Source organism: Drosophila erecta, unplaced genomic scaffold, assembly GCF_003286155.1.
Source record: "Drosophila erecta strain 14021-0224.00,06,07 unplaced genomic scaffold, DereRS2 tig00000092-arrow-pilon, whole genome shotgun sequence".
Taxonomy (NCBI): Eukaryota; Metazoa; Arthropoda; class Insecta; order Diptera; family Drosophilidae; genus Drosophila; species Drosophila erecta.
The window spans coordinates 4,082,286-4,105,057 of NW_020825207.1; the positions used below are offsets into that span (position 1 = coordinate 4,082,286).

Sequence of the window (22,772 nt, forward strand, 5' to 3'; positions counted from 1 at the left end):
TGTTTCAATTTCCGCAGTAATATTTTGCAAACATATTTTACAATAATCATTTATTTCGATAGTTGCACACACACATTGTCGGGTAAGAAAAGGGAGGTCAGCTTATATAAATAAATTAATTGTTTTTTTAGTGAAAGAACATTGGGGCAGCCTGCACGGAAATGAGAGATTTGATTGGCGCTTCGGGATTTATTGTGGCATTAATAGCTATAGCCCGTCTGAGGATTGAACTCTCCGTTTCCACGACCTCCGCCCGGCGTTCCCGGAGCAGGTGGAATGTACTGCGATCCCGTGCCGGGTGCTCCTCCTGATCCTGGTCTGCCGGGTGCTCCGCCTCCAGCTGCTGGCGGAACGTACTGATTGCCGGGCAGTCCTGGGCCGCCTGGTCGTCCACCGGCGCCTCCTGAAACGATCGTTTAACTTATGTAAACTCCTCTTTGGCAGCTTGTAAATACTTAAAGCAGTCTTTAAAATTATTATAAGCTAGCGTCTTCAAAAGGACCGCTTCCAACCCAAAATGTTTTATTCATGACTGATCGTTAGTAGATCGTGGGTAAAACTACAGACCCAGCAAATAAAAATTGTGGGAACACAGCTCTTCACAGCATTTTCTCACGAAGATGAATGAGACTAATTCAAGTTTGGCAGTTGCAATAAACCACACAGATTGTAAGAGCTGCTTGATGACTATAATGTTTCTTACCTGGGCCGCCAGCACCTCCGCCATAACCTGGTCCGCCCGGAGATCCTATGCGGATTACAAGAGATGTTCTTGATGTTGTCACTAATTGGGAAGCCAGGGATACTCACCGGGGGCTCCTCCAGCTCCACCAGCACCGCCGGCACCACCAGCACCACCAGCACCACCGCGACCACCGCCTGCGCCAAAGCCGCCACCACCCGGAGCTCCTGGAGCACCACCGCGACCGGCGCCTCCTCCGTAACCGCCTCCACCACCTACAAGATAAATATGTTGCACTTAAGGTCTGGAGTTGGATTAACATTGTGCTAGCTTACCTTGACCACCAAATCCTGCCCCTCCAGGCGATCCTGTTAAAATTCCCTTATTTTCGAAAACAATCAATCTAAATCATAAACTCACCTGGAGCTCCTGGAGCACCGCCGCGACCGGCGCCTCCTCCGTATCCGCCACCACCACCTGCAATGTGTTTAAATGTATTTCTTAAAGTGTATGTACGAAAGGTTTCATTAGCACCTACCTTGACCTCCGAAACCGCCACCTCCTGGTGCTCCTGGAGCGCCTGGCGCACCTGGTGCTCCACCACCACCGCGACCGCCGCCGCCTCCATAGCCGCCGCCAGCACCTCCCTGGCCACCATATCCGCCTCCGCCTGGTGATCCTAAAAAATAAATAAAAATAAGCAATAGGTTATAGGCCAAAAACAAAGGGAATGAGCTGATGAACTCACCGGGAGCACCAGGAGCACCGCCGCGTCCGCCGCCACCACCGAATCCTCCAGCGCCACCTACAAAGTGTTTATAGTTTTAACTTGAAACGCAAAGCAAGGCGGGATTACTTACCGTGACCTCCGAAACCTGCTCCGCCAGGTGATCCTTCAGGTGAGGAAAGTAATTAGTTTTGAGTGTCTATATAGTAACTATTCGCTAACTTACCGGGAGCTCCAGGTGCTCCACCACTACCGCGACCTCCGCCGCCGCCGCCACCGCCGCCATAGCCGCCGCCAGCACCTCCTTGGCCACCTGGTGATCCTTAAATTATTGAAAAATATAAATGCATTAAGTAGGTAAATCGGATCTTCTTCAGAAAGAAGTAAAGGATTAAGTAGATGACTTACCAGGACCGCCTGGAGCACCACCACGACCGCCGCCGCCACCTGCTCCTCCATAGCCACCACCGCCTCCTAAAAAGTAAATAATTTGTTTAGATCCAAGTGTAATCATAGTGTAGGACATAAATTACCTTGACCTCCAAATCCGCCTCCACCCGGCGCACCTGGAAATAAAAACATTTTTTTTAAAGATTTTTTTAAAATTTTTTTTAATGAAATCTCTTGCTTACCTGGACCTCCTGGGGCTCCACCGCGACCACCGCCGCCTCCTAAGAATAATTGTTGAAAAGTTAGTAACCAAACAAAGAGACCCAAATCTGCTTTGGATTGATATCTAACCTGGTCCGTATCCGCCGCCACCACCTGCTCCACCTCCGCCTCCACCGGGTGCGCCTCCTGCGCCACCGCCTCCGAATCCTGATCCGCCGCCATATCCCGAACCACCACCTCCGCCGCCACCTGCTCCTGCAAACAAAAGTGTGCATTGAAATGAGAGCATTTATTGGTTCATTGCAGATACTCACCATGTCCGCCAGGACCGCCACTGTATCCGCCACCCGGCAGTATGGAGATGCCCTGGGCAGCCAGAGATTTGGCTATAGCTTCCGGAATGGGCGGTGGAGTGGGCAGGGCATTGCCCGAGGGCACAAAGCCATTCTCGTCCGCCGTGTACATGATCTCGACGAGTTCGCCCTCGGGATTTGTGTAGGAGTACGAGCCCATCACGGAGGGGATTTCGTTCTCGGATCCCTTGTTCTTGACGGTGCCCTCCTCCTGGGCCTTGATGCCATTACCGGTCTCGTAGCTAAAGCGATAGTTGCCATCGCCGTCGTTCTCGTTGACAAATGAGAGAATCGGAATGGGAGGTCCAGAAGCTGGTGGGGCGCCACCTGACGGACTGGGGCGCGGAGCGGGTGCTCCACCGCCACCGCCACCGCCAGGAGCAATGGGTCGTCCGTTTGCGAAGCCGCCCAGTCCGTTGTTACCTCCACCGGCACCGCCCCCAAAGCCACCAGCCGGTCCGCCTCCGCCATAACCTCCACCCGCTCCGCCACCACCGAATCCACCACCGCCGCCACCTCCGCCGAAGCCACCTCCTGGTCCCTGGAGCCCTGCTCCCGGACTGCCGCCCGCACTGGCCGCACTTGCAGGTGGGGGCAGGTATTTGTTATCCAGCTTGGCTGCTTGGGCAACCACCAGCGTCGTGATCACCAGAGCCTGAAAAAGATCGATGCAGGTAGGGATTGCCCGGTAAGTTCACAAATTTATGCAAGCACATGGAAAGTTCATTCGTAGCATTTTCAATCGCGATCCACGCTCTCAATTTGGCCTGAAGCAACTATTTGGCGGGCTAACTTATTTGATTGCCAAATAAATACCGGTGAAATATCATAGGGGTGGCTAATTGTTTAAAAATTGGCCTTTATGTCTGTGGCTAATTCATAAATCTGAAGACTAAAAAGGCTGCTCTTTACAAATGAGGATATAGTTGTTTAATGGCTGCCATAAAAAGTGGAATTCCAATAAATATTTGTTGCTTAAGCAGGTTAATTTTTTACGATTTTAAGTGGCTCACTTAGACTTGCGTTTCTTTCACAACTGAAGATCTTCTATGGTCGTAATTATTTCTAATAAATGTGAATTTAAGTAACAAGCAAATAAGCGGTAGCTCTTAAAAAAACAAATTAAATACCTCGAATTTGTACGCGATAATCATTTTCCAAACTTCAAACTACAAGAATAACCTTGAATTCTGGCGCTAATTAGGCCCTGTTACATATCTCGGCCAAGTGGGTATCATGACCCCGCCTGCAACCTCCAAAGGGGTCAAGAGTGTGGCCAAATGTCGGCCAACTCATCAATGAAGACGATGTTGGCCATTGACTGAGCCGATCACGTTTTCCATTGTTGCATCGGATCGTCGTCGCCCATTAAGGCTGCAAGTGCAGCGGGAACTCTAGACTATCACAATCGGGCTCATCATTGTCTCAGCCTGAGGCGAACTCTGATATTTATGGACTTCTTGTTAGACAGAAGACGTCTGAAGATGCAGCAGCGTGTGAACCGAGAGTCCACGCTGGATCGCTGGCTGGGAAGGCCAGGCAAGCGGAGCGGATGGGGGCTGCTCCACGACCAAGTGGAGTGTCAAGTTGAAGTTTAAACCGTTTACGGATTCCACTGGGCCATAAGCCTAACAGCTTCATCGATTGGCGCGATGATGAGCTCACTTGCAGTGCAGTAATGTAAGATTTGTGGAAATTCTGACATTTGCCGCACTGACTCATCCGGCGGCTGTGGCATTGTGGCATTGTGGCAACCGAGCAACCAACGCCTGCCCCGTTGGGCCGGAATATCATGAGGAGTCTGTGAGAGGCTCTTGGAGTTCGTGACCACCGAGCAGCAGACATCTTCGACAGCGTTTCGCAACCGCAAATATAATTGCGGTAATTGCAAATGGGCTGCCAACTGGGTCGCCACTGCTACCATTTCGATGATCCCCTTGGGGGCGGATCGACCACGACCGATCCAACTTGGGCAACTCTGCGTGCCATCCGCCATCCGCCATCTCCGATTGCAAATGGGCTGTTAATTTATGCGTTTTTCGCGGGGATTACTCGGTCTGCTCAAGACAATCGGATATGCTAAGTGCAGTGGGGAAACCCTTGGCTATCTAACACTCCAAGATGGGACACTCCACTGGTCTATTGTTTAAACATGTTCTTGGAACTCAACGTGGAATTTAACGTGTTGCCACGTTGAGATTGGACAACACACTGCTTAAATAGTTAACGTACCTAAGGTTCCCTGAAAACTTGTAATTTCCTAAAAGGAAGTCAAGTTACATTCGACATTCCTGTGTGTCCTGGGTATCCAGATTTTTGATGAGCCTATTCCCTACACTAAATCAATTACATAAAACATTTATTCTAAGGGAAAATGCGAAACTTATTAGGTTATTACTAAATTTAAAGCGGGTATTGAAAATTAAATTCAATTAAATTTGAAGTTTTAAGATCTTTCTATTCGATTGTATTTAAAAAAAAACTGCTGCTTGTATGAACGAAATAGTAGTAAAATAATTTATTCAAGTCTTAGATCAATAACGTAGTTTTTGTTTAACAATAAAGCCTAAGATAGGAATAAAAACGGAAAATATGAAAGTAACTTTTATTTCAAATATCGAATTACTTCAAAATTATTTTCTGATTTAACTTTTGAGTCAAGGTCCTTAACTCACGAAGGAATATTTTCGGGATAAGTTTGTTAATATGTTCTGGCCATTACTGAATTTCAAATTAAAATGATTTTTACAAGCATAGAGTTTCAAAGGACTTTGCCGAATCATTTGAGCACTTGGATCTCCTGGATTTCCCAACCCATGTTCCCTTTTCGCTTTCACCGAACTTACCCACTGAAAAGCCATGTCAGCAAACTTTCGATTGTCAAATTCCAGTCGAGAACTACTGAGAAGGATCCTGGCGCACCCACAAACTATCCACTTTTTAATGTATCCACAAAGCTAAGGTAATCCACGTGAATCCTTTGCCGCACCAGCGATGCAGTGCCTCCGCGTGTCGTGTTGTGGCTCCTCGAATGTCACAGTACTTGTGTGCCGATCGCAGCCCAGGTTCTCCAGCTTTTATACTTGGTTTGGCGCCAAATGCAATCAAATGGAATGGAATGAACGAAAACTGCAGCCGGAGCTTGCCGCTTGCAGCTTGCAGCTTGGAGCTTGGTACTCGGATTTGAGCGAGTGCTGAGATTTTGATACTTTATGGCATTTATTGCAATCGTGTGCAGCTGTGTTGGTGGCTGGGGCAGAAAACAATCGCACGAAAAAAAAAAGGGAGGAGGAGGTGCCCCTCATCCGCGAGCCCATGCAGTACGACTATTGTCTCAGCGGCGGCATCTCGTTTACTCAATGTACCTTGTCTTGTTAAACAAACGCTCTCAGCCACATCTCTCTTCTCGGTTAGTGGGTAAAAATTAGCAGGCAACTGCTGCTGCTGCTGCTGCTGCTGGTGGTGCTCGTAAATTGGAATCCAATCGAAACCCTCAACGCTCGAGCGCATCATCATCATTCAGCATCAGCTTCATCTCCATTGAATTGCATGTTTGGGAAACCGTTTTAATGCGCTCGGTGTCAAGAATCGCATATTGAGAAGTCTGCCCAGGCGGATGTCAATAAGTCTGGCACTCAAAACAAGCCCAGAGGGCGTCCAGGTCCAGTCTTTGACCTTTCACCTAATGATTGGCTAAAAGCTGAAAACTGGATTCGAAGCGGTAATAAATACCACTAATATCGACACCCTCCGGCCGAACGACTAAGGCATTGCGCAAAACAAGTTGCTCCACTTGGTGGCAACATCCAAACCCCAACAACCCATCGATCTGCCGCAGCCCCTTCTCCATTTTCGTAAACTTTTCAGAAAGGGCAGTTGCTTCTTTTCGCTGCTTTTGGGAAAACTCACTGCATATCGCGGCGGCCAAGTTTAGCGTAAATGCTTGACATCTTTTGGCAACAAGGAGAATGCTCATTGACATTTGCCAGCCACATGCATAGCTGGCTAACATGGCTGTTTCTGTTTGGAAAGGCACACCGTCTAGCAGGTTGTCAGTGGGCCTTATTCTGCTTGGGATGGTCACAGCTGTGCGGACCAGAACGCCAGCCAAGTGGCAAAAGGAATGTGCACGCACTGCCGGCAATTGCGCCAAGAACGAACTCAGACAATCAGCGCCACATGCAACTGGCCACGTTGCGTATGCGCAACATGCATCACTCATACGCCGTGTGGCCTTGCCAAATTAACACACAAATGAGCTGACGGCCACGCCCCCTACCAGCCCATTGCACAAACATCGAAATTTAATAATAATCCGCATGGCAGAGGGTGGCAATTAAGATGACTCAACTCGGATGCAGATGCACTGCGGCCAATAGAATGTTTGCCGCGCTTTGGGTTTTTCTACTCAATCAGTTCCTGAACGAGCGGATTATTTATAGCGTAATTATGATTACTCAATCGTAGAAATAAAATACAAAACGTTTATTCAAGCCTCGGGTGTTAGGGGGTAGACAATTTTCAGTTACAATGGCTCCATGAGATTCCTACTCTGGCAGTCAAAGAGATCGGTTGTGTCGCGCGCATGCAAAAGTGATTTATTTTTTGCTTATCGGTGCATTCCCTTTTGTGCTCAAAATAGCACAAATCATTTATTTGGGCGCTGCTTTGAGCGGTGTCGGCAGTTTGACAAAAACAAAAAGTGCATCAGGTGAAGTGCATTCAAACGGTGCTTTCTGCCCTTCGGGCAAGTCATCTACCTCACCCCGCGCAGAACTGCACAAGAGGTAAACAAACTTTGCTTATCAGTAAAACCGAACTGTTTATGCTCTGTTCCGGACATTTGGGCCCGCAAATTATTTGCTGAATATTAAGACAATATAAAAACAATGAATGAAAACAGTTTCGATGACTCTCAGCTTATAAAGAAGCAGATTGATCATGAAAAAATGTTCTCAATAGCTGGAAAATTACCTAGTAAGATTAGAGACGAGTGCCGATCAGAAATTCAACGCATTACATGCAATAAGTCTCAAAGCAGTCCCACCACAACAACAGTGACATTTTCTAGTGCCAGTAGCAGCACCATATACACAATGGCAAATCCCACAATGAGCAGCATCTGTTCTGGTTCAAGTGTAGCAAACCAAGAATGTTCCCAATTGACCAGCCCCGACATTGCAGCAAAAAATCTAAGCGGTGCTGCCAGAAGATTACTGGATGATCAAAATCGGAAAGCAGGCAAGAGAAAAAATGCAAAGCCACTGTCCCCCATCCTTAAACCGAAAAGAGTGAGCAGTACCCAGGGCCCGCACTTGGTCCCCACAATTAACCAGAAGGCAAGCTCTAGTAACAGGTTTGCTATTCTCGACACGGACATCATTACTAATGAAGAAAACGGGGAAGACATGATGTCTGAGGATGCCGATGATGCTAGTGCCCGCATGGACGAATTTCAATCTGCAGAAAACAATACTGCCAATAAATCCCAGGAAACATCTAACGCCAACAATCAACTCAAAGATTTTAAAAAACCACCCCAAATTGTTGTTAATATTAGCAACTTAAATGACCTATTTGAGCTCATACAAGAAAAGGCAAGTCTAGATAACGTCGTAGTCAAAGCTAACCAAGGGGAAACAGTCAGAATATTTCCCAAAGACAGTGACACTTACAGAAAAATTGTTAGCTATATGGATGAAATTGGTATGCAGTTTCACACTTACCAAATGCTGACAGAAAAAGCACACAGAATTGTAGTAAGGGACTTACATCACAGCACACAAAACAAAGATATAACGGCCGATCTGAAATGTTTAGGCTATGAAGTACTTCACATTCACAACCCTAGTTCAAGGGTTAATAAAGATGAAAAACTCAATATTTTTTTCATTAACATTAAGCCCTGCCCTAATATTAATGAAATTTATCACGTGAAGACCCTTTGCCGACAGAAAATACGGATCGAAAGGATGCGAAAGTCTAGTGAAATTGCACAATGTCGACGTTGCCAGGAGTATGGCCATACAGCTAAATACTGCCGCAGACATCCAAATTGTGCCAGGTGTGGTGAAAATCACCAAACCACACAATGTACACGTCCTGTAGATGCTCTGCCCACATGCTATCACTGTTCTCACGATCACATGGCTAGTTATAAAGGTTGCCATAAGTACCAGGAGCTTCTCCGCAGATCTATGGGGCCTGCGAAGAAGGCGAATCACTTAAATAGGCAGAATCATGGGTTCAACCATAGAGATCAGCAACAGTTTCCTTCCGTGCAGATTAATCGCCGTAAGAGTACTAACCAGTCAACTGAAGATCAGCAACCAACACAACAACACCAAAATATGGTACAGCATCAACCATCTATAGGCCCTGGGGTAAATACAAAAGTATCCTATGCCACAGTAGCAAAAGAATACTCTAATACAACTCCCTCCAAGGATGGACCAGCTCAGCGACGTTTATATAACTTACAAACGCAACAGTTATCGCAGCAACAACGACTGAACACTCAGCAAAATAATTCACTTGACGTCCAAGCATTGTTACAACAGCAACAACAACAGTTCCAAGAATGGCAGCAGCAAATGCAACAACAACAACAACATCAGTTTCTTATGTGGTTGCAACAGCAGCAACAAGATCAGCAACATCACAGAAATCAAACCAATCAACGACTTGAAAAGCTCGAAAGAATGGTATTTGAAATAACCACCATGTTAAAGCAAGGAGCTGGGAATGAACATACCTACCAGCTTTCTAACAACGCTCCACACCCACAATGAATCCACTAAAGATTCTTATTTGGAATGCCAACGGCATTTCAAGAAAAGCTAAAGATATTGAGCTTTACGCGCACAATAATAGCGTGGACATTCTTCTTGTGACGGAACTTAGAATTAAAAGAGGGGATACTGTTAAGATATATGGTTATGCTTTCTATCCAGCATTTAGGCCATCGCAAAATAATAATAGCGTTGGTGGAGCAGCCGTGTTCGTTAGGACAACTCTTCGCCATTTCCCGCAAAGGGTCATAGAGACACGCAGCATACAAATGTCTACAGTAAAAGTAGCTACAGGACTGGGTGACGTGCAGTTCGGCGCCATTTACTGTCCTCCCAGTGTTAGTATCGACGAAAGACAATTTACTGACACAATACGCTCTTGCGGCCAACGGTATATGATTGGTGGCGACTGGAACGCCCGACACTGGCTTTGGGGCGACACCTACAATTCACCCCGGGGGCGTGAGCTAGCGGAAGCCATCTCTATCACTGGAGCTAAGATACTTGCAACTGGTTCGCCAACCAGGTATCCTTATGTACCCAGTCATACGCCTTCCTGCATTGACTTCGCGGTGCATCATGGTATACCAGATTCCCTAACAAGTATAACACAAAGTTGGGATCTGGACTCCGATCACTTGCCTTTGATCATCAGTATTGTGACAGATAGTACCCATGTGAATCCAAGTCCACGATTAGTCAACAAGCACACTGACCCGCTCGCTTTTAGTCAACAACTGGAGAGCATGATCCCGTTGAACATCACGCTAAATTCTGGTGAAGAAATTGAAATGGCTGTTGATCACCTTACGCAAAGTATTCACAGGGCTGCGACTGCATCTACGCCTTCTGTTCCTCGGACAGGCACCCCCTATGGAATATCCCTAACAAGAGAGGCTAGAGAGCTCCTGACACAGAAAAGGAGACTCAGAAGGCGAGCAATCCGATCTCAAGATCCCTGGGACCGCATCTTATGGAACCGTGCTGCAAAACAACTACGAAATGTGGTAAGAGACCTTCGAAGTATCTTTTTTGAGCAGAAGCTGGCTTCTATGGACTATACGGTGGATGCTGGGTATTCACTCTGGAAGTCCACCAAATCCCTCAAAAGACAACCGTTCAGACAGGTACCCATTAGATGCCCGGGAGGTGAACTTGCTAAAAACGAGGAGGAACAGGCCAATTCCTTTGCAAATCATTTGGAGACTAGGTTCACCCATTACCAATTCGCTACAATGGAGCAGAATCGAGAGACGCTTGACAGCCTAGAGATACCCCTACAAATGTCGCTACCAATTAAACCAATCAGGGTTGAGGAAATTGCCGAAGTCATTAAATCAATGCCAATAAAGAAGACTCCTGGCATCGACAATGTCTGTAATGCCACGTTAAAAGCGCTACCTCTCCGAGCCATCCTATACATGGCGAAAATATTTAATGCTATATTTAGGGTGCAGTCCTTCCCAAAGCAGTGGAAAATGGCAGCAATTCTCATGATACATAAGCCTGGGAAACCTGAAGAGGATCCGGAATCGTATCGGCCCATAAGTCTGCTGTCTTCGCTATCCAAGATATGGGAAAGGCTGATTGCCAACAGACTAGGTGACTTTATTAAGGAGCGCCGTATCCTCCCAGATCACCAGTTTGGATTTCGACAGGGACACAGCACTGTGGAGCAGGTTCACAGACTGGTTAAGCACATTATTCAGGCGTTTGACGACTTGGAATACTGCAATGCTGTATTTATTGACATGCAGCAAGCATTTGACAGAGTCTGGCATATCGGCCTACTCTGCAAAATAAAAAAGCTGCTTCCAGCACCATACTATGGAGTCCTGAAATCTTACCTGGAAGATAGGAAGTTCATGGTCAGGGTCAGAAGCACCTACTCAACCCCTTGCTACATGAGAGCTGGAGTTCCGCAGGGCAGCGTCCTCGGCCCGCTGCTCTACTCAATATTTACCGCGGATTTGCCTTGCCCAAATATGCACCATATGGAAGCTCCCAGGAAGGCCCTACTCGCCACTTACGCTGACGATATCGCACTGTTATACAGCTCCAGTTCTTGCACTGAGGCAGCACGTGGCCTCCAAGAGTATCTCAATACTTTGGCTGCATGGTGCAAAAGATGGAACTTAAAGGTAAATCCACATAAGACCATCAATCCTTGTTTCACCTTGAAGACTCTCATTAGGCGCACACCACCCATACAATTTGATGGCGTAACCCTAGAACAACCTCTGCAGGCTAAATACCTTGGGATCACCCTTGACAAACGGTTGACCTTTGGCCCACACTTAAAAGCTGCGGCACGGAGATGCGGTCAGAGAATGCAACAACTGCGATGGTTGATCAACAGAAGAAGCACCATGACACTTAGAGCCAAAAGGGCAGTATACGCCCACTGTATAGCCCCGATCTGGCTATATGGAGTGCAGATCTGGGGTATTGCTGCAAAATCGAACTATAAACGCATTGAGGTCTTGCAAAATCGTGCAATGCGTGCCATCACCAACTGCCCATACTATGTACGTAGCTCAACCCTTCATCGGGACCTTAATCTGCATACAGTGGAAGAACAGATCTCAAGGCACACAAGCAGATACAGTGATAGGCTTAAAAGACACCACAGCATGCTAGCAAGACGCCTACTCCCTGCCAGGCCTCTAAGAAGGCTTAAAAGAAAGGGCTTTGCCAAAACAATTGGACAGCTTTAAAGACCCCCTCGACGTTTGAGACTCTGTTGTTAGTCTTCCCACGATAAGTGAGAAGTTTGGTTATATTATTTATATGTTTAATTGCAATGTTATGGTACTAGTACTGCATGTACGGATTCGTCGCTTTATAATAATAAACATTTAAAAAAAAAAAAAAAAAAAAAAATGGCTCCATGACGCTTACTCGCCAGTCATCATCTCCATGAATTCTGAAAATTCAATTAAAAATAAGATTATTAATGGAGTGGCGAAAACTAAAAGCGTATGATATATGGGTTGTATAATTATACTAGGTATCAACGCAAAAACCCTAAAAGTAAGCGGGTGCACAGCTAGCCAAATTATAAAAGAGGGCAAATAAGGAAGTCAATTGTTTTCGGAACGGGAGTGGTGAAGAGCCATTTCAAATCTGGGGCAAAATGCTCCGCTTGTTTCTGTGTAAAGATCTAAGGAACTATAAATAAAGCGGCACAAGGGCGTCTCCCCTCTTCAGCGGGATTAGGATGGGGGAGGGGGAGGGGGGCTCCGCCGCAACAAATTGATATAATTTGTGTGGAAAATACCATGGCAGCGGGCCAAGGAATCCAAGATTTTTATCGCCCGACTGACGGCGGCTAATTGGTGCGCACACTTACCATCAAAATCAACGGTGCCAGAGCCGTCGGAATCGATTTCCTCAATCATGATGTCGAGCTCCTGTTCGGTCAGCTGGTCGTCCAGCTCCTTGAGGATCTCCTTCAGGCAGGAGGTGGGAATGTAGCCATTGCCCTGCTTGTCGTACAGGCGGAAAGCCTCGCGCAGCTCCTTCTGCATGGCCTCGTCATCCTCCTCCACGATGAACTTGGCAGCCAGCTGGACGAACTCCTCGAACTCCAGGCGACCGGATTCTGCGCAGGAATTGGGTGGATTAGTTTGAACACAGGGCTATATATATATATATAGGCTGCGAGTACTTACTGTCCTCATCAACCTCGTCGATCAGCTCGTCAAGGATCTGCCTGTCGAAGGGCTGACCCATCAGACGGAGGATATCGGCCACCATTTCGGTGGGGATGCTGCCGGTCTTCTGGTGATCGAAGCTGTTGAATGCCTTCTGCAGCACGGCAATCTGCTCGGGGGTCAGGTCTTCGTCCTGTTAAGAAAATTTCCCGTATAAATTAACGTAATTCGAATTTCCCTCTGCCTAAACACTTTTTCAAGTGCAAGTGGCTGCCATAATTTGCATTCCAGCTGCACTCACAATGTTGTCCATGTTAAGTCCTGTGCTAGTTGTTCACCAGATCGATCACCGCTAACGACTGAATCAGTTCCCCACTTCTTCATTTAGCTGTTGAGATCCCCAAGACCAAAAACACCCACACACAATGCCAGGCATTCCAAAAGTAACAAGCTAATTTATGGTTTTCAGCAGCATTTCGAAAATAAAACCAAGCGAAATAAACAAAAGAAGTGAACGCGCACACGAACCTGTGGAAATCTTAAAATGTGTTTCTAATTTTTGTGGAGTGAAAAAAAAGCAGGGAAAATACGAAAAGCACTGTAAAACCATTGAGCATTGCTGAATTTACTGCGCCTGGCCACCAGCACCACCACCACCACCACCACCAATGCCACCACCACCAAGAGCAGACGATCCACATCCACCCACCCAATACGATTTTGTAGTGGTTTGCTAGGCTTAACAGTGACTATTTTTACCCAGCACTGCGGGAAAAATTCCTATCAGATTCTGGGGAACCTGGAATCATTCTAAATCAATGTGATGATAAACCAGTTTCAAGTTCGCTGTCAACATCTATTAAAATTAAACACGCTTAATGACGATAAAAAATGTCTAAATAACCTTATTTAAATACACATCTCTTTTTTATACTTTTGGGACGCATACTGGTCTTTGTTTTCGGCCAATTTAATAACTACAAACTCCGGCTGAAACCTAAAACCAACCCTGTTCTACGGCTTTAGCTTTTCGGTTTCGCTTTTATTCAGAAATTAACATACGAAATGAGTCAATCGGAAAAAAAAATTGTAAGTAGTTCAGCAGTGGCATTTCGCTCAGTGCACGCTTAAGTGGTGCTCATTAAAATATGTATCAGTTATCCCCTCATTATTGGATCAAATCTGATCACATTTTCCAATTCGCAGCGGTGACACGCTTTATGAATCAATCACGCCGTGCCCATAAAATCATTTAATAACTCGACCAAATTAACGACCAATTAAAAAATCGACATTAATTAAGAGGATGGAATCATACCACACACAGACACCGAAACTCGCACATGGAAATATCAAACGAGCAATGTGTTAAAACATTTTTATAAGCGATTCGAATATTGTCTCTTGCGATTCTCCTTCCTATTCCCATACGCATATAGGTACATACATATATTCAGATTTAAATCAGCCATAATATTAATTCTCTTTGTTTAATGCCAGCCATGATATGCAAATTGATTTATACATTTGAATAAAATAGCCGTTTGTGTGGCACACATTTTCGAATTTGTTTATGTTGGTTTGGAATATTGGGAAAATTGAGGAAACAAATGCTGATTTCGAATTATGACAGCGCCAGCCAAAGAAGCCGCCAAAAAGTTGACGTCACGCTGACATATTGACCATTTGTTTATGTTCTTATTAATTTATTAGCGCGTAATATATGCGACCCATATCTCAAAATGCCAGGAATTAGTAATGGCCAACAGCTGAGCCGGAGAAAGGAATCCTTGGCGCCGCAAAGAATCCGGAAAATTTATGCACTTCTTCATCGAGTTACACGGAGGAAATGTTATGGGCGTTTATCGTTGAATGGGCAATCTAAAAAGAAATAAACACAAAAATGGCATTTTTCCAGCAGTGTATCCCGATCCCGATCCCCGACAGCTCGGTGGCATATTGACATCGCCCTCTCGGCATCTCAATCCATCATCGTTGAGATTCGTTTTCTTCGCTTGCCATCTGTCGGGGTTTCCATGTTGTGCTTCCAGAGCGATTAGCCTCAGCGACCCAGAATCCGAATCAGAATCAAAATCATAGTGACGACTTGGCGGCGAATCGGCAAACGGAGCGCAAGCTTTTCAATGTTTTTTTGACATTTGAGAGCCGACGCGGCTTAGCCTTGATCGTCGGCGGATCGGCCACTTTAGTTACCTCGGATACTGCTACTTTTGCCCCTGATTGCACCACGTAATTTACGATGGCATTCACTTTGCCCGTCGACGTCATAATTGCAGTGGCACAATCTGCATCGCACAGCCTAAACGGTCGCATCACTTTCAAAGACCGAAAGCCTAACATTTGCATCGCAAATTATGACAACAAAGAGCCTGATTATCCCATCGCGATCACGTGACTAGATAGGGATTGCTAAATGTCTTCCCACAGATAAAAATACCCATAACCTTTCCCTTTATTTTGCGCACTAAATGCAACAAGAAAACCCAAATAATTCTGCTGCTTTCATTTTCATCCCCGCAACGAAAAACAATATCGAAAGTGAAAACTCTCGAGACGACCTCAAGTTCAGGGGCAGCATGGCGTATCAACAATGACCATCTGTTAGACCTACATACTACGTACTAATTTAATTCATCCGTCCGGTTGAACCTGACAAACTTGTTTCTGTCAGCTAATGGATGCGTATGTTTGGTTACTCAGTTTGAGAAGCGTCGGTCCTTTTGGTATGAAATCAAAAGTCTTGGAATGTAAGTCTCAACGCATTTATTTAAAACAATTTACTGCTGGGAAGGGTGGGCGGCAATGTATTCCAGGGAACGCTGGATGTAATCTGGGATTGGGGGTGGGGTGGGCAGAGGAGGGTTGGCAGACAGCACCTGGTAACCGTTGGCATCGGCAAGGTATTGAATGGACACGGGTACTCCATCGGGAGAAACCCACGCCTGGGCACCCTTCACCACCCACTCTTCACCGTTAAGGGCACCCTGCTGCTCCACATCGACAGAGTTGTCCAGCTTAAGAGCGAACTTAAAGTTGTCCACATTAACTTCCTGTTCGGAACGGAGAACACCGGCGTCTTCGTTGGCGAGGGCGACGGCCAACAGGCAGGCGAAAGCAATCTACAAGGATTGTAAATAGCTAGAATCCTTTAAGGATCAATTTGTGATAAAGCCACTTACGAAGAACTTCATGTTGATTGTTGAAAGACTTGAGAAGGCTAACTGATATCGAACTGGAACTTCTGCCGGCTTTTTATATGATACTGATGCTCGGCTTACCTCTGCCGGTGGCGCCCAAGTTCAAGTCCGGAGACGCGTAGGATTTAATTTCATTAATTATGCATAAGAAAACACAAAATACATGTTTATGTGTGCCTCGTTATTGCCGTTCAGTTGAAGATCGCAGTGAATCCCATAACAAATCCCAATACAGACGGAAGACAAGTTTGACGCGGAGACATTAACTAACTATGTGTCAAATAGCAGACACATTGTAAAGATATAATTAATTCTCGAATTTTTTTTGACAAAAATGTCAAATTAGCATAATATTTGGCTACGGCTAGCCAACCAACGACCGGTTTGCGTATCTCTGGTGCGTATCTCTACTTGAGTCTAGCTTCGGGCGGACACTTGGTCAGGCCACCTTGACATCCCTCCTGAGAAATCGTATGCATCTGATAACTAATTCGCTTTATTATTCGATCAGTATTAATCTACAGCTAGGCAGTGCCGCTCATCAGTTTCTGGACAGCACGATCGAACTTCCTGCAGATATTAAGGTGATGTGTGGTTCATAGAGTAAAATATACATATTAATTAAGGAGAAGCCCGCTTACTTGGAAGTCAGCGATTCGCCGGGAATGTAAAAGGGATTGCAGACGGCATCCGTGTAGAGCAAGTGGAGATTGCGGAAGATCTGGAAGGTACAAAGAGTAGGAGGTAAAAGGGCTTTCATTTAGGTAATACTTGGATACCCACCGCTCGAACTTCGTTTTCCCGAAGAGCAACGTTGCTGGAATCGACGACCACTATGAATTTCACCCGAGTGTTGGTCACAAACCCGTAGCTGTAATAAAATCAAGCATTCAGTTGCCAATTCCAGCGCATTACTACACCCAAGTACATTTTGTGGTTCTCCGTCGAGTAGAGCAGTCCCAGGTACAGCTCCTTGGACTCCGGAGCACCCTTGCCAATCAGACACTTCTCCTCCACGACGTCCAAAGCGGCGTTAACATGATATTGCAAGTCCAGTTCCTGCTCCATATCGGATGTGGTCAGGTACAGGGGGGCGTTCTGTGGGAATTCGTCATGCTGCTTATTGTATTCAAATGGAAAATAAAACTCACATCCTTGCCAATTACTGCTATGCAAAATGCCATATTTTGTTATTTCTTGCTGCTTATTTGTTTACTGTTCCGCTAGAGGCGGAAGCAAATCAGCTGTTTTCCCCTTATCGATAAGTCAGCCATCGAAAGTGTGGCCAGGTGCAGGGACACGCAGCAGGAAAAATGTTACCGTAACTGATAAGAAGTGAATTTTATCTATACTTGTTGTTAGTTTGTTGTGTTTTGATTGAATCCCATTCCAAGGGCTTGTGCGAACGAAAAAACAACGAAAATTGATTTGGCAGCCATTGCAGATCGGCTTAGCACCCTGCTGGAGATGGCGCTCCAGATAGCGCAGAACAACCGCGACGGCCAGCAGCTGGTGGGCGCTGATCAGGGAAAGGTTGAGGTGTACGTGCTGTTTGCGAACACCACCTACCGCACCCTGGACTTGTACTGGGTGTGCGAGCGGGATCGGGAGAACATGTACCTTACCCTCAAGCCCTTCGAGGAGGTACGGGTGAACACGTTCACCACGCACAGCTGGCTGTTCCGGGACTACTACACGGGCGAACGGATGCACGTACGCTCGCAGAGGATCTTTCAGCCGATCCGGGTGCGGGTGCCCAAGAACCAGCAGAGTCCGGATCAGCTGGTGGACGTGCGCAGCGAAGTGCTGATTCACTTCCCATTGAGATCGTTGCGTGAAAACTGCCTATGGCTGGTTGCCCGCTGGCTGATCCGGACAAGCAACGCGCCACGAAGGATTATCCACGGATACCACATACCCTCGACGCTGAAGCAACAGCTGCTCACCTTGCTGACCTGCATCGAGTCCTATTCCCGAGTGGCAGGCACCCGACGCCGGCGTTAGGAGCGCCCTCTTAGTTGTTAGTTAAAGGGGGGTAATCATCTTAGGGACCGAGAGACAGGCTTGATTTTCAAATAATTTAATAACTTTAATTGATTTTCATCCTGGTTTTCGATTTTCGATTTCGCTTATTACTTATGTACAAATTGGCTTGCATAGAGCTCTTTACAAGTTGGGCTACTACCATTGCATTGATTTTTCTGTATCTTTAACAGATTACTTATACCTATGTTCTATGTAAATAATTATGTATAAAACTAATGTGAAACAAGTGTGAATATTACATACATATATGCGCAATACTCTAGGTCTAGTTGCTTCAGATGCAAATACGTTTTAATGGTATGTCTGCAGTTAGTCCTTTTGCCATGCTTATCTACGTGTGTCGCAAGCTTAATTGTTATAAGTCTGAATCTGAAGTACATATTTATTCCTAACGAGAAGTGAACAAACAAAAGTACTCCGGTGCACTTTTAAATTTTAAAGTTAACGCTTGTACAGATTCTCCTTGAAATGTTTTTGTCCACTAGACGCGACGTGACGAGACGAAACGCAGGTTACTCAAATACATTGCAAAATCAACTTATAAAAATATAAATTGTTAATCGATCTGCTCAATCTCGTTCTCATTCAATAATGCATCGGTACTGCTTCGGTTAGGCGGGAGATCACTTGCCGGCGTTCAATACTTGCGCGTCACGCGCTCCAAGCTATCCCCGATCGAACCTATGGGGCGGATATATATAAGCACAACTCTTGGTTAGGCAATGGCAATTGCAGAAATCAAGTATGCGTTGTGTTTGTGAATGGTGTTCTTGTGTTGGTCTATGCGTGGGCTCTCTTATTTACCATCGTAGTTGAAATTCTGTTTGGTCTTGTACTGAAACGTAAGATCGGTCGACTGTTTCCAGATGAAGTGGCGCACCGTGCGCAGGTCCATGTTGGGGTCCACAACCTTAAAGGGAATACTGTGAGCAAGGGCCTTTAAAAGAGATTTATCCATCATCTTACCACATCATTACACCACAGTTCAATTCGTTCCTCAGCTGGCAGTTGGGATCCCTCCGAATTAGCATCGCTCTGGCTATTCTGCAGTGAATTGTTAGCATTGCCCCCACTTGGAGTAGTTTCCGCATTCAGCACCTTTTCAAGAACGTGCTCGCACACCTTCCGGCACTGAATAAACTCATTAGCCACCAGACGATCCTAAAGAGTGAATATTAATCGTTTTAAAATAGGATTTTTGTGTGGTGTCAAAGACGGCTACCTTCTTCGTCCGTTCAGGCTTGGTCATTTGCGGATGGGGCTGCAGGAAGAACGGTATTTTGAGGAACTTGGGAATGTTCTTCTCGATTACCACGTCGGTCACCCACTGTGGCGCCGTCTCGTGGAGCAGGGTACTTTCGCTATCGCCAGCTGCATCGCGTACTAAAAGTCGACAAACAGTGCGGCCGCCCACTTCACTATTTAAATTGAGCCATAAATTAGCCATGGTGTAGATAAGCTTATATTACAAAGACAAACCTAAAGATGACGGGCGTGTGCTTGGGTACTTGGAAGTAGCCATTGCCGTGCATATCGGGTTCCATTTCGTTTGGTGGTATGCTATGCGGTGGTGTCCAGTACTCTAGCAGTGCCTCCAGAAGCAGCTTGCCATAGTTGATCTATAAGAAAAAAGCATTTCAATAAGTGTCATCTGTGGAAGAGAGGTTTAATAAGCGAGCAACCTTAATCTCTGTTGTGGGATCGACGCACTCCGGCAGTCCAGCTTCAATGGAGACCCAAGCGGAAAAGCAATCGACTTCCTCCTGGCCCAATACAATCGTTGGCATCTGCAATACATGATTAAGCTAAACGAACTTGAGCTTCAATAGAGCTTAACTCACCCCGGTTTTCAGATCAACAGTGAACCAGTTTGGAATGTAAACCTGCTTATTACGCTTCTTCACCTCCGCTTCGTAGTCAACGGCGCCCAACTGCTCTTTTTTGACTACTCTCAGCACATCGTACACCACGACCTGATCCTGTGAATCCTTGGTTATTATATAACGCTTGTCGTTTAGAACCGCGCACTCCTTGATGGCGGCTCCACCCTTAATGCAGGCCACCTCAGTGCCGCCCTGTGTCCATTGTGCGTCCATTCCGCCCGAGGAATTCATTGTACATCTGTCGTACATGGGCAGCTTCCAGCAGCGAATGTCCGAGTTCCAGGTCGTGGCCCACACCCCAGTCTTGTCGATGTTGTAGCCCAGACTAAGCACGGGCGCCTGCTCCTCACACACAAGCGTCTTGTTACTAGGGTTTCGCATCTCGGTTACAATGATGTTGCGATCCCGACTGCCGGAAATGATGTACTGGAAGTTCTCGCTCATCAGCAGCGACCACACGCCCTCCTTGTGTACGTGGATGGTTTGAACACAGCGCTGCTGACCCAGGTTCCATACCTTGATCGTGCCGTCGGAGCTGCCAGACACCACCTGGTTTCCATCGGGCGAGACCACCAAGCAGCGTACGTTTTCCGTATGGCCTCGCAGCTTCATGCTGCGCATACAGGTGCGGGGATCCCAGATACGCAGTATATTTTCCGTAGACCCGCTCACAATCACTGTGCCCGATGGATTCATGGCCAAGCTGTAGATGGAGTCCTTGGACCCGGTTAGACTAGAGGTGGTAACCGTGTTATTGCTCGCCGTGAGAGCGGTCAGCGTGTTCACGTCCCACAGGAAGATGGCCTTGTCCAGACCAGCGCTGGCAACCTGCTCCCGATCCTTGGCGTAGGCCAACGCCTGCACGTAGTCGCGATGGGTCCGCAGGGTGGACATGCAGAAGCCCTTCTGGGCGTTCCACACCTTCACCGTGGTATCACAGCTGGCGCTAATAACTAAGATTCCGGAAGATTCGATAATATATGACTGGGCAAACTGATCTGTGGGGCAACTCACGGTTTCTGCCATTGCAGCAAAGTACTATGTCGTTGACCCAGTCGTTGTGGTGCTCCATCGATTGTATGTACTTCTCGCTGGAGTCCGTCCGTGTATTCCACACCCGGATGATGGCGTCGCGTCCGGCGGAGTACAACTTGCCGTTATTGGCATCCAGCTGCAGTGCGTTGACGCCATTCCGGTGCTGTTTCTCCTCGGCATCCCGTATCACGAAGGAAACCTGTCGTCCGGCGGTTTAATTTAATTAGTTTGAGCTAAGGTGTCCGCTTTCCGCCTCCCCGCTTTCAATTGGCGCACTCACCTGCATTTTCTTACGTGCCTGACAAGTTTTGTGCGTCAACATGTCGTCCACGGATCTGCTGCACTGTGGCTCTCGGCGATATCTCTGGACTACTGTGCTTCAGGAGATGGTGTTGTTTTTTCTCTGCTCGCGGGGCGCGCACATTCATCGACGTTGCTTTGGGGCGGCTGCTATTTACTTTTTGCAAATTGAAATCGAGGAATTTCCAGGCTACACCAACTATAATTTTTCGCACCTATTTCGCTCTCTGTCTATCCCCATTCGGTCCTCCCACCTCTCTGTCACTCCACCACTCCTTCTCCTGCGCCGGCTGGTGTTGCCACCTGGTTTGCACACCGTGCCGGCTGTTCAACAAAGTTGACACTTCTTGTTCGGGACGGTGACTTGTTCCGGAACCACTGAAATAATAAATTCCAAAATAAATTCCAATGATCAGTCAAAATAAAGGATTCTATTTAAAAACTATGAACTTCATTTTTAACAGGATATTTACCAGGTATCCGTGTTAATGTTATGATAAAACGCAATACACCTAAAATAACTGACGAACAACCCACATGCGCGTTCCAAGTTTAAGCGCCATTGAAAACACGTACACTCCCTGTCAGATACATTTTCAGATTACGAACTCTCAAACATTGACATATATGGGCCAAAACATTTACATCTTTATATACATACATACATATTTACCTAGAACCAGTGATATTCAATCTGCAGTGTCCGCGAAGACCGGCAAACCTTTCATGTTTATCGCAACTTGGCAACCCTGTTCTTTACATAACAAGAAGAAGAAGACTCATCGACCCCACCACACCGGGATCCAAAAATTTAATTGCATTTTCATCGAAAATAATGGCCGGCACACAGTCAAAAGACGCCTGCAGCATATGCGACAAAGTGGGCCTTAAGCCCTTCACCCGGGAGAATGTGTTCAACTACTACATACCGCTGCACGGCCTGGTGAGCTACGGAGCCCTTGCGGTGAATGTTATGAACCCCCAGATCGTGCCCAAAATCCTGCCCAAGAAGGATCTGACGAACGTGTTCCTTATCTCCGCGGTGGTGGGCAGTGCCTTCTACATATACGGCAGACCCCACCTCAAGGACGTGAAGAACAACAAGCGAGGTGCGTACGCCCTGCTGGGCGCCACCCTATTCTCCATGGGATCCGTACTGGCCTGGGCGCTCATCAAGTCCGCCCTGCCACAGGACAACGCACTGCTGGCGACCCTGGCGGGCTTGGGAACTGGCGCCGCCATCGTGAAGGTCGGCACTGATTACATTCAGGACGTGGACAAGCTGCAGAAGAACTAGATGATCTAATCTATTGAACTGAACTAAGGTATCCGAACTCAACCCAAAACTGGGTTCGTACTGTAATTGCTGTCTTGGCCGTACATAGCTCGTAATGCAATATTATCTCCCGCATATTTGAATAAAATTATACTATAAACCCGACTGAGCGGTGTGTTTTGCTGTCAAGAGA

General features: G+C 46.5%; 7 protein-coding genes across 8 annotated transcripts; 2 read left to right on the forward strand and 5 right to left on the reverse strand.

The window, feature by feature from the left end:
• Window positions 1-4: 4 nt before the first annotated feature.
• LOC6547117 (glycine-rich cell wall structural protein) lies at window positions 5-5,420 on the reverse strand. The gene is made up of 15 exons (XM_001976072.3): window positions 5,221-5,420; window positions 2,336-3,029; window positions 2,151-2,276; window positions 2,042-2,080; window positions 1,943-1,975; window positions 1,818-1,883; window positions 1,636-1,731; window positions 1,543-1,575; window positions 1,431-1,487; window positions 1,221-1,361; window positions 1,103-1,159; window positions 1,018-1,050; window positions 811-957; window positions 704-748; window positions 5-403 (listed from the first exon to the last, which is right to left on the reverse strand). The coding sequence occupies exons 1-15, from the start codon at window positions 5,233-5,235 to the stop codon at window positions 201-203; spliced, it is 1,785 nt and encodes a 594-aa protein (XP_001976108.1). The 5' UTR covers window positions 5,236-5,420; the 3' UTR covers window positions 5-200.
• A 6,629-nt stretch (window positions 5,421-12,049) lies between these two features.
• Window positions 12,050-13,258, reverse strand: LOC6547116 (troponin C). The gene is made up of 4 exons (XM_026980236.1): window positions 13,123-13,258; window positions 12,840-13,014; window positions 12,518-12,769; window positions 12,050-12,091 (listed from the first exon to the last, which is right to left on the reverse strand). Exons 1-4 carry the CDS (start codon window positions 13,132-13,134, stop codon window positions 12,063-12,065), a joined length of 468 nt encoding a protein of 155 aa, XP_026836037.1. The 5' UTR covers window positions 13,135-13,258; the 3' UTR covers window positions 12,050-12,062.
• Window positions 13,259-15,588: 2,330 nt separating this feature from the next.
• Window positions 15,589-16,127, reverse strand: LOC6547115 (cuticular protein 47Eg). Its single transcript, XM_001976070.3, has 2 exons — window positions 16,022-16,127; window positions 15,589-15,961 (listed from the first exon to the last, which is right to left on the reverse strand). The coding sequence occupies exons 1-2, from the start codon at window positions 16,031-16,033 to the stop codon at window positions 15,620-15,622; spliced, it is 354 nt and encodes a 117-aa protein (XP_001976106.1). The 5' UTR covers window positions 16,034-16,127; the 3' UTR covers window positions 15,589-15,619.
• A 390-nt stretch (window positions 16,128-16,517) lies between these two features.
• LOC6547114 (trafficking protein particle complex subunit 2-like protein) lies at window positions 16,518-17,324 on the reverse strand. Of its 2 annotated transcripts, none has more exons than XM_026981333.1 (5): window positions 17,191-17,324; window positions 16,968-17,098; window positions 16,823-16,910; window positions 16,681-16,760; window positions 16,518-16,609 (listed from the first exon to the last, which is right to left on the reverse strand). In XM_026981333.1, the coding sequence occupies exons 1-5, from the start codon at window positions 17,221-17,223 to the stop codon at window positions 16,564-16,566; spliced, it is 378 nt and encodes a 125-aa protein (XP_026837134.1). In that variant the 5' UTR covers window positions 17,224-17,324; the 3' UTR covers window positions 16,518-16,563. The 2 variants fall into 2 exon arrangements, with proteins under 2 accessions (XP_026837134.1, XP_001976105.1); XM_001976069.3 differs by having other exon boundaries at window positions 16,968-17,137; window positions 17,191-17,318.
• Window positions 17,308-18,092, forward strand: LOC6547113 (protein Vhl). Its single transcript, XM_001976068.3, has one exon. It carries the CDS (start codon window positions 17,507-17,509, stop codon window positions 18,041-18,043), a length of 537 nt encoding a protein of 178 aa, XP_001976104.1. The 5' UTR covers window positions 17,308-17,506; the 3' UTR covers window positions 18,044-18,092.
• A 50-nt stretch (window positions 18,093-18,142) lies between these two features.
• On the reverse strand, window positions 18,143-21,664 carry LOC6547112 (WD repeat-containing protein 48 homolog). Its single transcript, XM_026981332.1, has 9 exons — window positions 21,284-21,664; window positions 20,983-21,202; window positions 19,927-20,921; window positions 19,768-19,872; window positions 19,565-19,704; window positions 19,308-19,503; window positions 19,052-19,246; window positions 18,890-18,995; window positions 18,143-18,766 (listed from the first exon to the last, which is right to left on the reverse strand). Exons 1-9 carry the CDS (start codon window positions 21,323-21,325, stop codon window positions 18,723-18,725), a joined length of 2,043 nt encoding a protein of 680 aa, XP_026837133.1. The 5' UTR covers window positions 21,326-21,664; the 3' UTR covers window positions 18,143-18,722.
• A 256-nt stretch (window positions 21,665-21,920) lies between these two features.
• LOC6547111 lies at window positions 21,921-22,744 on the forward strand. Its single transcript, XM_001976066.3, has one exon. The coding sequence runs from the start codon at window positions 22,139-22,141 to the stop codon at window positions 22,598-22,600; it is 462 nt and encodes a 153-aa protein (XP_001976102.1). The 5' UTR covers window positions 21,921-22,138; the 3' UTR covers window positions 22,601-22,744.
• The last annotated feature ends 28 nt before the right edge of the window (window positions 22,745-22,772 follow it).

Coding starts and splice junctions, on each gene's coding strand:
- LOC6547117 (XM_001976072.3), bottom strand. Junction 1,732..1,817: donor TGGTGCTCCAGGCGGTCCTG/GTAAGTCATCTA, acceptor CAATAATTTAAG/GATCACCAGGTGGCCAAGGA. Junction 1,362..1,430: donor CGGTGCTCCTGGTGCTCCCG/GTGAGTTCATCA, acceptor TTTATTTTTTAG/GATCACCAGGCGGAGGCGGA.
- LOC6547116 (XM_026980236.1), bottom strand. Junction 12,770..12,839: donor CGACGAGGTTGATGAGGACA/GTAAGTACTCGC, acceptor ATTCCTGCGCAG/AATCCGGTCGCCTGGAGTTC. Junction 12,092..12,517: donor TGGCACCGTTGATTTTGATG/GTAAGTGTGCGC, acceptor TTGAATTTTCAG/AATTCATGGAGATGATGACT.
- LOC6547114 (XM_001976069.3), bottom strand. CDS start 17,223: ATGGCATTTTGCATAGCAGTAATTGGCAAGGAT. Junction 17,138..17,190: donor TAGCAGTAATTGGCAAGGAT/GTGAGTTTTATT, acceptor GAATTCCCACAG/AACGCCCCCCTGTACCTGAC. Junction 16,911..16,967: donor TCGACGGAGAACCACAAAAT/GTACTTGGGTGT, acceptor ATTTTATTACAG/CTACGGGTTTGTGACCAACA.
- LOC6547113 (XM_001976068.3), top strand. CDS start 17,507: ATGGCGCTCCAGATAGCGCAGAACAACCGCGACGGCCAGCAGCTGGTG.
- LOC6547112 (XM_026981332.1), bottom strand. CDS start 21,325: ATGTTGACGCACAAAACTTGTCAGGCACGTAAGAAAATGCAG. Junction 21,203..21,283: donor AGGCACGTAAGAAAATGCAG/GTGAGTGCGCCA, acceptor GCCGGACGACAG/GTTTCCTTCGTGATACGGGA. Junction 18,996..19,051: donor AACTGTGGTGTAATGATGTG/GTAAGATGATGG, acceptor ATTCCCTTTAAG/GTTGTGGACCCCAACATGGA.
- LOC6547111 (XM_001976066.3), top strand. CDS start 22,139: ATGGCCGGCACACAGTCAAAAGACGCCTGCAGCATATGCGACAAAGTG.